This window comes from Siphateles boraxobius, unplaced genomic scaffold, assembly GCF_051911475.1.
Source record: "Siphateles boraxobius isolate OS27281-9 unplaced genomic scaffold, OSU_SipBor_1 25, whole genome shotgun sequence".
NCBI classification, from domain to species: Eukaryota; Metazoa; Chordata; class Actinopteri; order Cypriniformes; family Leuciscidae; genus Siphateles; species Siphateles boraxobius.
Window position 1 is genome coordinate 14337041 of NW_027508866.1, and position 18095 is coordinate 14355135.

At 37.0% G+C, this 18095-nt stretch overlaps 1 protein-coding gene across 1 annotated transcript in view; it reads right to left on the reverse strand.

The window, feature by feature from the left end:
- efnb3a (ephrin-B3a) overlaps positions 1-18095 on the reverse strand; it is a 39516-nt gene that overhangs the window by 15913 nt on the left and 5508 nt on the right. Inside the window, exon 2 of the mRNA XM_077242814.1 lies at positions 10951-11246. Within this exon, the coding sequence (XP_077098929.1) occupies positions 10951-11246 (296 nt within the window). The remainder of the gene's footprint in view (positions 1-10950; positions 11247-18095) is intronic.

Here is an 18095-nt window from a genome sequence, read left to right on the forward strand (position 1 = left end):
GACATTATTTTCATGATAATTAAAAAGTCTCGTTACCATGCATGCACACACGCACAAATAAATAGATAGATAGTTAAATAATAAATAAATATTTTTGTTCTCAGAAAAATTATATTGTTTACAAGTATTTACTGATAGAAAGAAGAATAATTATATTTTGCATACATTTAGGACCAGTAAGATGTTTTGCATTGTGGCAAAAAAAAAAGAAAAGAAAATGAGATAAGAAATATAAATAATTCAGTTTTATTTTGTTGTGGCCAGACATGACCTGGACATGTTCTTGACAGGTTTCATTAGATTCACCTTGGGGGAGAGAAATGGAGCGAGAGCAGGAATGACTTCGAGGAACAATCTGAGCGAAACAAGAGTGAGATTGTAAAGGTTTTTCTCTAGGTCATGTTCACGTCAGTAATGTTTGGAGGAGACAGAGAGACAAGGACAAGAGGACAAGAGAGGAAGACCTACTGTCACACTTTTAAACCGCTTTTATAGTGCAAGCTCACCTGTCAATCAGACAACAGCAGCAGAAACCCCCACACACACCACCTGCCTAACACACACACACACCCTCACACTTTCAAGTCCAAATCCAAACTGCACATTCAGCAGTGTGAAATAGCTGTCCTCATGTTGGAGGCGAGTATATGATGCATGTTTGAAGAGGTGTGGAAAGGCATTAACAAAACGAGAACTCATTATTGCTCTGCGATTCCCACTCCCTCATCCGATTCCCAACGCGGCCCCACCACCAAAACCCTGCGCCACAAAGAGCCCAGATAAAGAAACATTATTGAGAATCAGCCTGCTGAAATAACGCGCTCTGACATCTGAGTCAGCCCGCAGCCAGCAGCGTGGAGGTGGGGACGCAGGGGAACAGTTATAGAGGAGAGAGATGGGAGAAGGAGAGAGAGAAAGAGAGAGAGACAGAGACAGAGAGAGAGCGAGAGAGAGAGCGAGAGCGAGAGAGAGAGCGAGAGAGAGAGAGAGAGAGAGAGAGAGAGAGAGAAACTCTATGAACTCTGTGCTGACGAGGTAGACATCGCAGATCTCCATGGATCTGTTCACAGCTTGATGCGGACTAAAGTGCTATACATTAACGGCATGAAATATGCATATTTTAGACAGCTGCAGTCCTAATTCATCGGCAAATGTCAGGAAACAGGGTTCTGAAAGTCTATTCATAATTAATGAAAGCATCATCCCTATTGGCAAAAACCTTTTTTCAAGGTTGATCTTTCCTCTGGATCTGGCTGATGTGTGGAACTTATTTTAAGCATCACAAACCTGAGGAAGACCTCTAATCTCCTTAAATAAATAAAAAATCATGATTATGGTGATAATTTATTCAATTTTTTAGGCATTCAACTCAATTTGTGCAGTATAAAATGTGTAAATGAGGCATTTCGAAGACAAACTTTTAAACTTTTCCATGCACACGATAAAAAAACCTGTGAAAGTTTTCATACTCTACTGTCTTTAGGAAGGTGTGAGTGGGTTTATGTACATTAAGAACTTCAGCTCTGATTTAAAAGTGATTACCCACAAACATCTGAGATTAATTCAGCTTAAATTTGCTTAACATACAAACTTAACTCAAACTTTTTACTTTTCGATAATTTTAGGTTTGGGTTTTAGCGTCTTCTATTTTTGTCCTTCATAAACTTTTATATACACTAAAACTGGCCAAAAGTTTGGGGTCAGATATTTTTCTTAAAGAAATGAATAATTTTATTTAGCAAGGATGAATTAAATTGATCAAAAGGGACAATTGCCACCCCCGAATTGCCACTAATTCGAGCACGGCCACGCGGGCATTCATAAATGAATTATAAGCTGGAAAAAATTATGGGAAAGAGGGAAAAACTCCAATGTCCACCAATGTTTTACCCATTGTGAGAAATAAAGGAGTCATTTAAAGTCATTTACGCCAAATAAACAACGACCTTCCAACCAGTTGAATACTTTTCTGAGAGCTTAATAAAATAATAAAAATGAGCATTTATGCAAGCCTTGACTTCACTGAAGTATTTGCACCATGAATTGCTACTGGTCTTCTTTGTGCAGTTAACCATCTATAAATACCTTTTCACTCTGCAATACATGCATTTTAAAGATTCCATGTGCACTGAGAAAAAAAGCATTCTGAATGTCATAACGCCAAAGCAACTGTGATGTGGAATTAAATGTATGCCTTGCAAGCACTGTTATTTCCATCTGGAAATGCAAACCTAGTTATTTTAATGTCACATTGTTGTAGAATACAAAAAGTAACAATGGAGATATCTTTATTTGCATACATAGGCTACTCCATCTTCCCCATTTCAAGATTACATAGAGCCACCATCTTGAAGCTTTAGTTTTTCAACACTGACTAAGGTTCACCTGCGGTGTTTTCCTGTATTTTGGCACAATGCAGTCTTCACTCCATTTTAACAAGATGCCCAATCCCTGCTGGTCAAAAATGGCCCACAGCATGATGCTACACAAGCATACTTCACTGCAGGTATGGTGTTTTAAGGTGTGGGTAGCGTCTGCACCTTTGAATTCTGTTCAAAAGCTGACCATACAATCTTTTTTAGGTCTGCTTTGTGCTTTCCCCCCCACATAGTTCTTTCAGAGTAATGGCTTCTTTTGTATCACCACCCCATGTAGGCCAGAGCTTTTGATATGATTGACTTCATATTTTATTCTCAGCTACTGAACTCTGTGGCTTCTTCAAAGCGACTGTTGGCCTCTCACAAGTCTCCTTTAGAGTTTTGAAGAACAAGCTTTCTACTCAGTGTCTTGTTGGTTTGATATAGCTTTTAGTTCTTGATAACTGAACAAATACCCAGACATGATTTTGTATGATTTGGTATTCAGTAAGATGTGAATTTAGATTAAATAGTAGTGATCCATGTAACTTGTGCGCAATATGGAAAGTCTTCTCAAACCTTTCAATCCATTATATGGTTTCAGAAGACTTGAAACAGTGTATAAATAATACATACTACATTTATAGTGGTTTTTGGAGCACTGGCCACTGTCGGTCAACATCCATTGCATTTTGCGTTTAATAAAGAAGAAAATTTGAATGGATTAGATCCACGATTACAAATACAAAGGTGCTGTATGTTGGAGGACGGCTGTCTCTTTCTCAGTCTAGTTCCCTCTGAGGTAATTATCTTAATAGGTTGACTAATAGCACCTCTCAGAAGTGTGTCAATGGTCTGGGAGGGATGAAGCGGATTGGATGTGGTAATAGAAACCGACAACACAGTTTCAACCCAACAGAAAGGAACCTACATCAAGAAGCAGTCCGGATCAGGACAAAATGCTAATGCTAGTTCACTCAAGTCATTCAATTTCACTTTGTTAGGACCTCAACAAAATACCCCAAAGAATAACCTGTATTGGTATAATACATTGCCTGAAAACAAGACGATTCAAAGTCTGGAAATGATGCTTCCCGTGCACTGTTTCAGTCATTACTTAGTAGTAGTAGGAGGTGGAAAAAAATCAGAGTTTCAAGCTGAGTGGAACATAGCATAAGTATAAACATGTTAAAAATATCTGCCAGTGCAGTAGATTTTCTATGTAAACAAGTCTTAGTTTCTTATTCAGTGTTGCTTTTAAAGTAAATTTTTTACAATATTTTTCTAGTAGTCGTTTATTTAAGCCAATAGTCGACTAATTGCACATTTATGATATTAATTTAATTACTTAAATGGGGGGTGGCATCAGAAAATGGTTTGAGTTTCAGGGCTGAGAAAGAATATTATATTTGTAACATTGCTAACATTTTTTCTACATTACAGAGAAATACCAAACTATAATTATTGAGCCTTTAAAATATAAATGAAGCACTCAATCGCAACCGAAGCTTAAAGCAAATAGAAACAGAAAGGAGACGGTCAAAACATTTTAATAATTTATTATACATTAGTGATTTCTGAGTCAGTGTTGGCTGCAAAGCTGTAGGTGACGATGTTGACTCATCTATAGTACAGTGGACGCACCTGTTGAGAGAAATTGGTTGGTTTTGTTTTTTAGTTTCTTCTAGTTGCTTCTGGGTTAGTCCGCACAAACCCTTGGATATGCGCCAATAATAGCGCACATTTATCCAGCGAGCGGCCATGTAAACAGGCAAACGTTAGCTACTGCTTGCATGTTTCATTTTTAATTCAGATTAATGTAATTTAAGTTGAAATGACTTAAACATCCAAGTTGATTGTTAAAAAAGTTGCTGCCTTAAATTAACTACAGTGCACATTTGGATTTATTACTGCATGTCTCCATTTAGTTACAGAATCATGTTTTCACAAATTTTCAAAAGAGTGTGAATGTAGACTGCTGTTCAAAAGTTTGGGTGAGTAATTTTTTTTTGTTAAAAGAAATTAATACACTAACAATTAATCCAGCAAGGACACATACATTTATCACAGTGTATTTGAGTGTATTTGTGTGAGCCAATGTGTTTATGTTCAATAATATTTCCATTTCTACTCCTCAGAGCCTTCACCTACATAACCATCTGAATTCTCTATTCTCTTTCCCTCACACCATTCTCTCCATCCATCATTCTATCCCTTCATCTTCCTCCACCCTGTCTCTAGTGAACAGCTGGTGAGGAGAATTCCCACAATCCCTCACAACGTAATCTCCCTCCCTCTGCTCACACGTCCATCCATCAAAAGAGCCTTTATTCACCCCTGCTGCTGCTGCATGTGTGTGTGTGTGTGTGTGTGTGTGTGTGTGTGTGTGTGTGTGCTGGGTTATGTCTGATGTCACTGTGAGCATTATAGTTAGCTGTGTGGAAAGTTTAGTAACATAAAATCAAATTAAATCTTCATGTGATGAAATAAACACACCGGCCACAGTGTCCGTAATGCATTAAAGAAGATCATGTGTTAGCAAGACTCTTTGAATGGTTCTGCATTTACACAAGGCCAGGTGTGTGTATGTTTGTGTGTTTTTATGTATATGTGTGTGTTTTTGTGTGCTTAATGACTTTAAGCGCAGCTGCAGATGCCAGAAGGTTAATGAATCTCTGTGTTAAACCGTCTATATCCCATTAACCTGAGACCTACAGCGTGATCTTTATCAGGAACACACACACAAACACACAGATCGCTCAGATCAAACCGACACATGCAGAAATCGAAACAGAGCTGGAAATTCAAACGGACACATTCATAGGCACACACAAACACACACAGACACAGACACACACACACACACACACACACTGGTGCGGGGCTCTGATTGCTGACCTAGTTTGGGAGGGATCTGTCACTACTCATAGTCATCAGATGGCAAACTCACTGGTTCAGCATTGCAGACACACAACATGCACACAAACACTGAACTTTGAAACGCAGAGAGCAGTGTGGCATCTGTGTGAAATTAAATAGTACAGTTTTTATTCCGACATGGCTTCAAACTGTGCAGCAAGGTATGCTAAACATTACCGCAAAAAATACATAAATGTGATGGTATGTGATAAAGTGTGTGGACAAAGTGTAGAAACGGGAAAGGTTTTCCCAGTTTAAGTAAGGGCCAGGGTTGCAAATGTTAAATAAAGTGTGTTGCAAAAAGGTGACCCAGTTTTAACACTGAAAAACTTACTGGTGTAGAAACAATTTCCACTCAGAAATTGCACGTCAATTTCACAAATAATTACATAGACATGTCAAGTAAAACATTGAAATTAACCTGAATATTTTAAATGATAAACCTAAATAATAAACCTGAAATTTTGAATTATAACATACTCCAATAATCTTTGTTTGATTCACAACTTTTGAATATTTATTTTTACTGTAACAATACATTTCAATGGTAAACAATTGGAAATAATATTTTATTAAAATTATTATATTACTATAAATTATAATTGTATTATCAAATAAAAATGATTAACTCTTTCATGCATGAATTATGATAACCTCAGTCAGTATTTTTTTCTTATTCATTTTTATTGCTCAGGGCAGGAAAAACAAGATTTGAAGGAATTTTTTTCAGATGTCCACATGAGTGGACCGTGTGTACTTGGTTTTAACTGAAGAGATACTGTATTAAATATAATAGAGTACATATATAATACAAATATATAATATATACAAAAATATATAAAAAAGCTTTAATTATTGCAAAATACAAACACAGTTGAGTTTGTTCCCTTACAACATAAAAAGAATTTCAAGCAAGTTGAATTTTACGTGTCTTTGATATCAACACATGAGGACTTGATTCCATCAAAGATCTACAACCGGTGAAGGTACAACTCTGTGGAAACAGGAAACCAAACTCAGACTATGTAGAAAATGCTCAAGCTCCTTCCAGTCTACCAGAGTACGTCGATTTACCCTGATTAGCTGCTCATTCTGATTATGTTCTAAAAAAAGACAATCTAGTACCATAGCTCTCCTCTCTGAGAAAACCTCAGACTGAAATCTACATTGATCTATTGATGTTTTCAGACTGTGGAAAAACTAAAGATCAGGTGTTTTCAATCTCATCTGAAATTAGCAGTGTTGGGGGTAACGCATTACAAGTAACACGCATGTAATGTAATGTAATCAGATTACTTTTCTGATGTAACGAGTAAAGTAATGCATTACAAGTAACGTACATTATTATCACATTACTTTCTGATGTAACTGCAAATTATATTCTAATCACACAAATACATTTATTTACAGCCAAAAACATTACTGCAGACGAAGTATTTTCAAGAACAACCGTCACAGTAATAGTATGAATTGTAGCTGAAATATAGCTAGTGACAGATGATTAATAAGTGATAGTGATAAGCGGTGAAATCACAAAACACCTTAGTCTCTCAAATCTAATAAATCAAATAAATCTAAATGCAAATTTTAAATCCAAATCTTAAATCAATATCTTAAATGTTAAATCTAAATGTAAAATATAAAATCTAAATTTTAAATACAAGTACAAATCTAACTGTAATCCAAGTCTTAAAAAGAAATAAATCATAAATCTTATTGCAATTATATGGAATCTGAATCTTAAGTGTTAAATTTATTCATTTACATTTATTCATTTAAGTGACGCTTTATCCAAAGCGACTTACAATTGCTAGATATGTCACAGGTCGCACGCCTCTGGAGCAACTAGGGGTTAAGTGTCTTGCTCAGGGACACATTGGTGCCTCACAGTGGATTCGAAACCGGGTCTCTCACACCATAGGCATGTGTCTTATCCATTGCGCCATCACCAACCTAAATCTAAGTCTAAATGTAAAATATTAAATGCATGTACAAATCTAAATGTAATCTAAATCGTAAAAATAAATCAAATTTAAATGCATTTTTTAAAATTTGAATCTCAAATCAAAATCAAGTGTTAAATCTAAATGTAAAATTTTAAATCTGAATCTTAAATTTATTTACTGAGTATGTCTAAAATCGAAATCTAAATGACGTTGCTTACTAGCAGACAATGTAGTTTTATTGATCATAACTAATTTTGCTGTATTGAGTCACTCACGCTGGGAAGTTATGTATTTGTGTACACACACATGGTAGGGTCGGAGCATGGTTCATCTCAAATATTTCAGTTTAACCTTGATAAATAAACCAACAAGCAAGACCTTTTCAATAATTAACAACCCCTCACCACAAGTCTAATCCAGTGAGACAAACAAACAGACACACACACACACACACACACACACACACACACACACACACACACACACACACACACACACACACACACACACACACACACACACACACACACACACACACACACACACACACACACACACACACGCTCCAGAGCTGAAATATCAATGAGTAGCTGTAGGATTGGCAAACAAAAGCATAGGTTACATGCAAGTCCACGGAAATACACTTTTTAATCTTACCGTTAACATGGTCAGCAATGCAACAAAGGCGACTACTGTAAATTATCGACTGTGTGAGTATGTGCTTGGCAGAACAAGATGGTAAAGGGGAAGTTTTGGAGAGGGATTCTAATGCAGAGGTGTTTTTTAATGCTTTTAGGGTAAAGTGCTCCCCTGGGAACTCAGTTAGCGCCCAGTGATCAAAGTTTTGACAAAAGAGCTCGGAGCGTTTGATACACTCTGATACACACTCAGCAGGGAGAAGATCTCAGCTTCAAACAGTGCAGATCACAGGGGAAACAAGCACCAGCTAAAAGCATCACTTGCAGCCACACACACCAGGACGAAACCACAAAAACCTACATTAATAAGCTGTGCTTTTATTCTATATTAAAACATAAATAGTTTACATCTCTGATTTATAACAGCACAGACACCATACATGGATATTTGGGAAGTGAAACACACCATGCATGTGTGTTTTACATTGGTCGGGCTGATGTCTCTAGCTGCTCTTAAATGCCCTTGAGTCTCACAGGCCCATTACAGCCAATTAAGATCCACATAATCACAAGCGTGTGCAAAACCGCACAGCACCCGACGCTCTGTCTTTCTCTTTCTCATTACGGGCATATTGTAGAAATTAACAACTGCCAACATAGGTTAATTAAAAGTGATTTCCCTAGGGAACAAACAGTAACACGCACACATATTCTCTGTTTTATCGATGGATTCATCTATTGGTGGAGCAACTATGAGGTAAATTTGACGGGACAGAACCCCTGCGGCTAACGCGTGTTATTATTGCACATGGGCAATTAGCAAATGTTCCCTAAAACGTTTGTCCATTAAATTTTTATTTTATTTATAAACAAAATGATTTAAAATCTCATTTTTGGGCTTTAACCTTTTTTTATGTATTTAATCATTTTAAATCAGGGCTCTCAAATTCATAATTAACCCTTACGCTGTTAAAAACCACGTAACACCTTTGGTGTTTCCGGTCAAAAATTACTGGCCTTTTAAAAATTGCTTGAAAATTGCTCTTAATGCTATATTATCACCAAATATTGGATACAGCAATCAGGACAGGTTTTGTATTCATTTTTTTTTTACATATTGATTGTAGGCCTCAATGATCTGATCTTAAATTGATCAAAAAAATTGGGAATTAGTTGTACCATTTGTGAGCAAAGTCAGTAAGTTTTCGTCCAATGGGATAACATTAACTAACATTTTAAGGAAAAAGAAAATCTCTCCGGATCAAAATGACCAGAACACAACATGTGTTCTCAACTAGCGCCATTTAAGTAGCTGCAACAAATATACATGTTTTTACCTTGAACTTTAACTATAAAAGAACAGTTATCAGGATCATACAGCTTAGCACACAACCATAACAAAACAATAATATAATCAAATAAATAAATAATTACATCCACTGAAAATGTTTGGGAAAGGTTGTGTGCTATAAATCCTACAAAATTACAAGATAACATTAATAGGAAGAAAAAATAGATATTGTGGCCACAAATTAAGAATTCATTCACACAATATATGAATTCATGGCCATGTTTTATTTCTTCCTTCCCTCATTTTAGTTAACTTGTAGCTACATTGTTGTAATCTGTTCTCTTGTTTCAATTTAGTTAAATCATGGACACGTTTAACTCATTGAACTAAAATAAGGGAATGAATTAAGTCGTGGAAACAAATTCTTAACTGGTGACCATGATATCTTTTTTCCCCGGATGTCATGTGTTGGTATCTGTACATTAAAACCAAAATGCAGAAAGTTAAAAATTGATTTGTAGGTCAGATGAGAGGATAAATTATTCCTCACATTTGAGGGCGGCATAAGATAACACAATATGTGGGCCAAATTTGGCTTGTTGCCTGATAGTTTAAGAATAGTTATAATAGAGGGTGACCCAAAAAAATAAAAATACAGAAGAAAGTGGAAATTAAGATTATTGAACATGACAAGGCTCAAAAATGTGTAACCAACTTGAACACCAAGGAACATATGCCTGGAATATGTGTGCTCACTACTACACAGCAACCCCAACATATGTTGGCTAGATAAAAAATAAAATGGAGGCACAGTACCTCCTTTTACGACTGCTTAATCCCATTCTGTACACAGATCTATGGTTATAGATGGTGCGTCATTCAAAATTTCCAGGTAAAAAATAGCTAAACCCAAAGTAAGGAATTGACTGCACTCTTTTTCTTGTCATTACGATATTGGTTAACACCATAGACTGTAAAAAAAGATGGACGACGCCCCTTCGTTCTCTTTAATTGGCGAGAAGTGAAGCCGCCATTGTCCCGATATGGCGCTGACATCTTGGGACTTGAGACTGCGCAGTTGCGATTTCGGGACCAGACATGCGCAGTATTGAGCAGGGGGTAAAGCCGCGAAATCAACGTCCCGCTCTGGTCCCGCCCTCACTCTCGCTGAATCAAGTGCAAGCACGCGCCTCTGCTGCAGAACAAACCATTATGTCTGTGTGAAATAATTAATTATAGAAATTTAGATATTAAATTTAAAGCTCCAATCTCCTCAGTCCTTCAAAGATCCCGAAAAAAGCCCGTTGTTGCTTCAGTGACTACTTTGCTCAGAGAACCTGTCAATCACAGCTGTCAATCATGTACGACACAGCACCGTTTTTATAGCATCACATAACTAACTAAAAACAAACTTATTTTAAAAACAAACACTTGAAATGACATCAGCGTGATGAAAACTACAGTAAATGACAGAAACTATCTTTGAAAAAAAGATATGTGAAGTGTAATTTAATTGTTTAGTTGGTCTCACGTCCCATTGAATAAAACGGGGAGGCGGGGTTTATGAACTATACTAGGACCGGCCACAAGGGGGCGATCGAGACGCTTTGGCTTCACTTTTCAGGGCTTGCGCGACACGCTTGGTTAACACACACACACACAGACTTACCAGGGGGCGATCGAGACGCTTTGGCTTCACTTTTCAGGGCTTGTGCGGCACGCTTGGTTAACACACACACACACACACACACACACACACACACACACACACACACACACACACACACACACACACTTACCTATAATGTAGTAGTCTCGTAAGTTCTTGAACTCGTGACCCCAGAGGTTGGGCGAATACTCCTGGAACTTAATGGTAAACCTCATATCGCTGTTGGGTTTGTCGCAGGTGAGCAACAGGTTGGGTGCGCCCATCACCTCACACTTGTCGGCCTGCTCTCGTGAGGACACCAGGTACAGTTTATAATACTCATACTCAGAAGGAGAGTTCGGCCCCAATGGATTCGTGGCAGGACACACAAGGTCCAAACGATCCCCTATTTGAGGGTAGAGTATGTAGCCCCTCTCATCTCCAAACCTGCAGAAAGAGAGAGAAGAAGAGTGAGTGACAGACTATAAATAAATGTTCATCTCCATGGAAACTGAGATTGACAGTCTGATATTTGCTTGCATGTACGTGCATGTGAAACTGCTAGGCCTGTTTGATGCTGGAAATGCCCTTTTGTTCATACATTTTTTTACACAAAACGTAAATATACATGCCCTTTGGTTCTGGAGAGTGTGTGAGAGGGCATATGTATGGCTTTGCTTGCCAATGTGATGAAAATGAGATTGTGTAGGGGTCACGTTTTGTCTACAATAGTAAAACCTGGAATCGCTTAGAGGAAGCAGGGAAAGTTCACCCATAAATGAATATTTCGGTCATCGTTTACTGACCCTCATTTCTTTCTAAACCTGAATGACTTTCTTCTGTTAAACAGTCGCTCTTTTTAATGCAGTTATAATGAATGGGGACTTCCTGGTTTTAAAAATTACTCAAAAGCATAAAAGTATCATAAAATAATCCATGCAAGAAACTGAATTTAAGCTATTATTTAATTATCTTCCCCTTCAGCGAGATGTTAACAGCTGTGTCCGGATCATTGAGTAAATGAGTTAGAGAACTCGATCGGTTTAATTCCTAAATGAATATTTTTTTAAGCGGACCTATTACACCCTTTGTATTTTGGGGTCTACTAGAACACATTTTCATGCGTGAATGTTCAAAAACATTATTTTTCACATATTTTACATTATTGCAGCACCTCCCATCCCAGTCTGTCTAGTTCCTGTCTCTATGAATCCCCTCCCTCTGAAGAGCGCAGTGTGCTCTGATTTTGGCTGGACCAGTGATTGTGATTGGTCAACCACTTTTTGAGTGTGCTTCTGAAAAGTCACGCCCCTTACCATCAACACAGTATTAACTCAATTCAACCATGCCTCGTCCAATTATTATTATTATTTACATTTTTGCCCATGCCATGGTTGGGATTTATATAAATGAGGAATATTGTGGCTTGCAGGATCCCAGAAGAAAACTCAAGGATACAATTTAGGTACTTTAGAGATAATTTAGAATCAGTGCTTACTGATATAGAGAATAACTCTCTTTGGAGTGGACTTTGTGCTTTGTAACTGCAGACCTTTTTCATATTCAAACAATCGATTAGATCTGCCAAAACACTATCCATGTCCAAAGCTATGCTAAAACAACATCTTTTAAACTCAAATGGAGAGTTATCTTAAATGGGTTACTGTCTATGTGTCTCTTTTTATGTGATATTTTTTATTCTATTATTCTGTGTTTTTTTAATTTTTTATTGTGAAGCACTTTGGGCAACGCCAGTTGTATTAAATTGTGCTATATAATTTAATAAAACAAACAAACAAACAAACAGTAACATTACACACTAAAAGTTGGAAATGCAAAAAAGCACAAGAAAATTACAGGCTTTGGTGTTTTCTGAATGAATGGTGGTTTATGCCAAAAACTCACAGATCAACTAAACGAAAAACACCACAAAGTCTGTCTTTTTGTGCTGCTTGCATTGCCATAATAATCATAATAAACGTGCACACTATTTTTGATGCAACTGCTTGATGGGAATTCAGCACTCTGTGTCACTTTTTTTAATGAGCCATGATTGTTAAATAGTTATTTTGAAAGAGCCTGTCTCAAGATAAAGACAGTCACAAAATGTGCTGGATGCTGCCAAAAATAAAATATAAAAATAAAATACAAGGCCTCTATTCAGTCCCTATATAGTTATGACTGAATTTCCCTGTAGAGTTGTTACTGAATTATGTGCACACGAATAAAACTAAAAAAGAACAATGCTACTTCTCTTATGAACATACCAAAGAAAGTTTTGGACAATATTTAAGGGCACTTTTTATTTTGGAGATTGACAACCCCAGTCCTAACTTGTTTTATGTGTTAATTTTTGGGTGAACTATTCCATTGAAAAATACTAAATGTCATAATGGAAATATAAAGGGTTTGAGAATTCATTAGCTTGGCACAAAAACAGATGATAGAAAGAGTCTATCAAAGGAAAAAAGCGAGTATGCGACAATATCACATCCAATGAAAGTTTTCCTAAAAACAGCTTTGAGCATGCACAGCAAACAATTATTCAGTATTTTATAGCACATTCTCAGACAAACCAAAGACCAAAGCTGAGACACAGCACTTAAAAGCTCCTATACCTCCGTCCTCTTGAGGAAAAAAAAGCTGTGGCATTTACCAGACTGACATTTTAGCTCTATTCAGAGACAGAATCTTATTCTGAAGTTGAAAATTTACCTCACAAGTAACCCCACTGCAGATAAAGGCATTTTGTAGGCCCCTCACCCCTCGCTCTAAATGCATAAAGCTTGACATTTTCATCAGGCCGGGACATCCAAGCAAAACTCCAATTAACCACACTGCAGTTTGTAAGACACCATTGCACAGAGAGACAAACAGATCTAAAAAACGTTTCTAGTCAGCCAGGTAGTGAGGAAATTTTTTTTTTTTAAAAATCATGAGACAGCAAAAGCACCTGATCTCTGTATCAACATATACATTAACACAATGAGTTTAGGCCTCAATCAGTCATCCGTCACACCTAACACACATGACCAAGATGCAAACAAAGCCAATGTGATCTTAGCCTATTCATTAGCTACTAACATAAGGGATCAGACAAAAGATCAGGGCAAAATCTTATGATAATCAGACGCTTTAAATTATCAAACAAAAACACTGTTTGGAGTAAAACACAAACTAGGACTTCAGTGTTTACATTGTGCTGCTCATCGAACCAAGCAATTTACCAAAGGCTTTGAATTGTGATGACCACACCACACACACAATACACACTCAGACCGTTAAAGATGAACTGGGTTCATCAGACTGTCTGTATGTTTAGTTATTTATAGAGACTTGTTTAATCCTTTTGTCTGTGTGATCTATTTACCTAATTGAGTGCGATAGAACACACAGAGGGGCAATCTGGCATTCTTTACTGGTTATACTGGATGCGATTGGTTAGTGAACTCACCCCACACTGTTTAGATAAAGGTTAGAGGTGGTTGGCCTGATTACGTAGGTGTTGTGGGTTTCTGTGCTGGTTTGATGCTTCTCATTGGCATGTTTGAATCCCAGGGCTCCTTTACACTTGCACTGCAGAGGGGGAGTGACTTTGGACAGCCCTTGAGTTTCTAAGGACGTCGGAAGCTTTGAATCCAGACTCTGTTTCCCCTCTTTCACTTATCAGCAAACCTCCACTTCACTCACACCAACACAACATTTACCCGTGAACCCATGCCGGGCTTCCCAAAGATTTGTTTTCATCAGGATAATCCGACAGAATGAAAAGGAAGTGAAAATCATAATCATAATACTTCGCTATATAAATGCCTCATTCATTCATAATAATTCCAAATTCATGCATAATATTTCTGAGTCTCTTATGTTATTTGAGAAAAGCAGATGGGGACTTTCATTGTATATAACCATAAAAATGTGATTTCAGGCTGCTGCAAACCGTCGTCAGTGTTAAAAGGGTCATAGAGAGGGTAGAAAATGATTGTGAAATACTACATTATGACTGTTTTGGGACATTCTATGTGGTAGAACTAACGTTCATTTAATCTTTCATCTTGTTTTCCTTACGCTCAAGCAAATGGATACGTTAACCTCAAATCCTGCCACCCTGCAGATCCCAACTGTTCAGTCTAAACGGAAGACATTTCTATCAGAGAGCTGTCAGACCCCTGCTGAGGCATATGAAGCATGGCGACCATTACCAAGACCACCCCAGAATAGCAAAAGGACAAAAATCTAATCTTAGCATAATACAATATACTGAGGCAAATGTAACATGCTACATCTGTTTCTGACTACACTACACTGATTTTTCAAAGGCTTTTGAGCACGTCAAAATTACTCTGTGATGTGATCATCAGTTGACGAGCTGAATGCATTTCTCTTTCCTTTTCACTGGAAAAAAACAGCTTTGCTTATTGAAGAAACTGACAGTTATTGTCTGTTCATGGTTCAAGTGAATTGCAGAAATAATGCATATTCTTTGCAGTGGTTATCAGGCCTGACAAAGCGAAATTTTCTTTCGGGTTGGTGAATTTTGCAATCATATTTATTCATGGAAAAGGTGATTTTTGGTTTAAATTTGAGTTGAATCAAACCTTTTTTTTTGCACTAAAGTAAACAGACAGTCAAAGTGAGAAATGTTTACATGCGTATTGGAAACACTCCTTCTGTGAGCTACATGAACTCTGATTTTAATACACCGCCATCTGAAACTGATCTTTTTATGTATGAAAGATGCTGCATGAAATGACGATGTTTATCTTCATTTACATGGAAATTTAAGAAACACATTCTTACATGGGAAAAATGACACTTCAGACAAGAAATAAACCCTCTCAAATCAGTGATTAAGTACTTTAAAGTTAATGGATCGGGTTTATACTCATTATCGATTCGTCACTGCAGAATCACAAGTATAAAAGCTTCCTATTGCCACACTAAAGCAACAAAAGGCTGATTGAGATGAAACTCAAACAAATCCAAGTAGTGAACCACCGATTACACTTCACCTCACTGCAGCAATGTGGAAAATTACCTCTATTTTGAGTTTATATAATGACACTATTTTATTATAATTTTTTGTAATTGCACAAAACTAGGGATATTTCCCTTCCCCATATCCTCTAAAAATGTGTTTGTGTGCACGTAGATCCCCTGAAGTTACAAACCCAGACTGTCTTTAAAAGTGAAACGTATAAATAATGCAGTAAATAATAAAGTAAACTTTTCTTCAGCGTTTTAAAAACGCAGACTGTTTTCTTTTAAGGTTAGGATTAGTCTATACCAAGTCCAGACTGAATCTGTGAACTTTTTTCTCATTATCTGCACTGTTTTTGAGGTAAAATTGTGCAAATGTGTATATATTTAAATATGGTGCTATGCTGAACTAAGAGTACACTTTTATCAGTAGCTGAAGCAAAGCGTAAGAGCAAAATAAACGAACATAACGAGTGGCAATTTGTATAATTTATTCATAAAATGACCATTCTGTGTAAATCTGATTCCATGTGGGTTTAGACTGCAGTAACTCATATTGAGCTTTGATTAAAAACTAAAAAGTATGTAGTCATTTAAAAGAGGGTATGTGTGTGTGTGTGTGTGTGTGTGTGTGTGTGTGTGTGTCGAGTTTATGGTCGTCAAGACCTACTGAGGGCACCCAGATTATCTTAAGGGCTCGGATAGTGTTGTTTCATGTTCTTATCAGTGCTATTTAATTAGCTTAGGGCTGGAGATAGCTTACACATTCCTGAACTCTGATGGACTGAAACTCACTTACCACGTGGCTGACAACCACATGCCAAAAACGTAAAGTGACTCACATATGCAAACACAAACAGCCTAATACTAGGGATGCAAAGATATGGAACTTTTGGGTGTGATAACAGTAAACTATAATCAACAGCTTGCTGTGGTCGATGCGATAACCGATATTTCTCTTTTCGAGTTTTAACCCTTTCAACTGGAGCAGCTACCCAATTAAAAACCAAACAGGTGTCATTTGAAAGCTTCTGATCTAGATAAATCTTAAACACTGCTTTTTAATGTGCTACAGATGTTATGTTTCACAATTAATACAATAATAATGTATGATTATAAATCACAGGAATCTGTAAAATATCATACAGATTACATAGTTACGCATCATACTGTTGGAAAGGTCTTAGTAGAACACAAGTATACAATTACAATAAGGATTTGTACACTAGCGTTTTTGAAAAGTTTCTCATGCTCACCAAGGCTGCAATTATTGGATCTAAAATACAATAAAAACAGTATTAGTGAAATTATTGATTTAAAATAACTGCTTTCAATATTTTTGTAGAAACCTTGATTCATTCTTTGATGAATAGAAAGCAACAGCATTAGGGTAAAACAGAAACTTTTCGTAACAATGTAAAAGTATTTACTGCCACTTTTGATCAATTGAATGTGTCCTTGCTGAATAAAATGTTACTGACTTCAAAACTTTTGAACAGTGGTGTAAATGAAAGCCTTCAGATGCACATGTAAAGAGTGTTGACACAGGATGGGTCTTTGTGATCAAAATAGACAACAAAATGGTATCAAATAGAGGTCACAAGACCCCATTTTTCTAAACTGAATTACTTTTCACTGATGCACATTACAACAAAACATTGTGCAATACTGAAAATAATAATGTAATATATATTATAGCTTATTGGTAAATAATATGATCGGGCAACAACATTTTGTGCACCTCTACACAAAGCATATGTGGTCTTCTGTTGTGGTCAGGTTGAGGAGCTCAAGGGAGCTGGAGGGCTCAGTGGCCGCTGACTCCTCAGCCCAACATGAAAAGACTCATCAAGCTCCAAACACTCCGATGATTAAAAATGAACGTCACTAAAAATAACCTTCTCTTTGTTTGGAAGAGAGGGAGGGGAGGGCACAGGGAGAGAGGATAACTCCCAACTCACTTTTCATCTGTTCTCGTACTTTCTCTCAACTCTCCGTTTTCATGTTCGAAACCGAGCCATGGGGGAATTAACCAAATCGGATTCTTTTTAAAGATTGTGGATAAAACGTTCAGCGGCCTGTTTAGTATACACACACCTTTGCAGAGTGGAGGTGTGTGGGTCCAACATTTTACCAATTTAAATCCATCCCGCAAAATTCCACAGAGGAAGTCTGAAGAGTCCGTCTGGGTCTATGAGACGTTAACACGATGACCATGATGCATTAGTCTATAAAAACAAATGCATGTTCTCATTGCTGTCGATTTACTTTCCTTCAATGTGTTTCTTTACAATCTATTGTTCATGATTCACATAT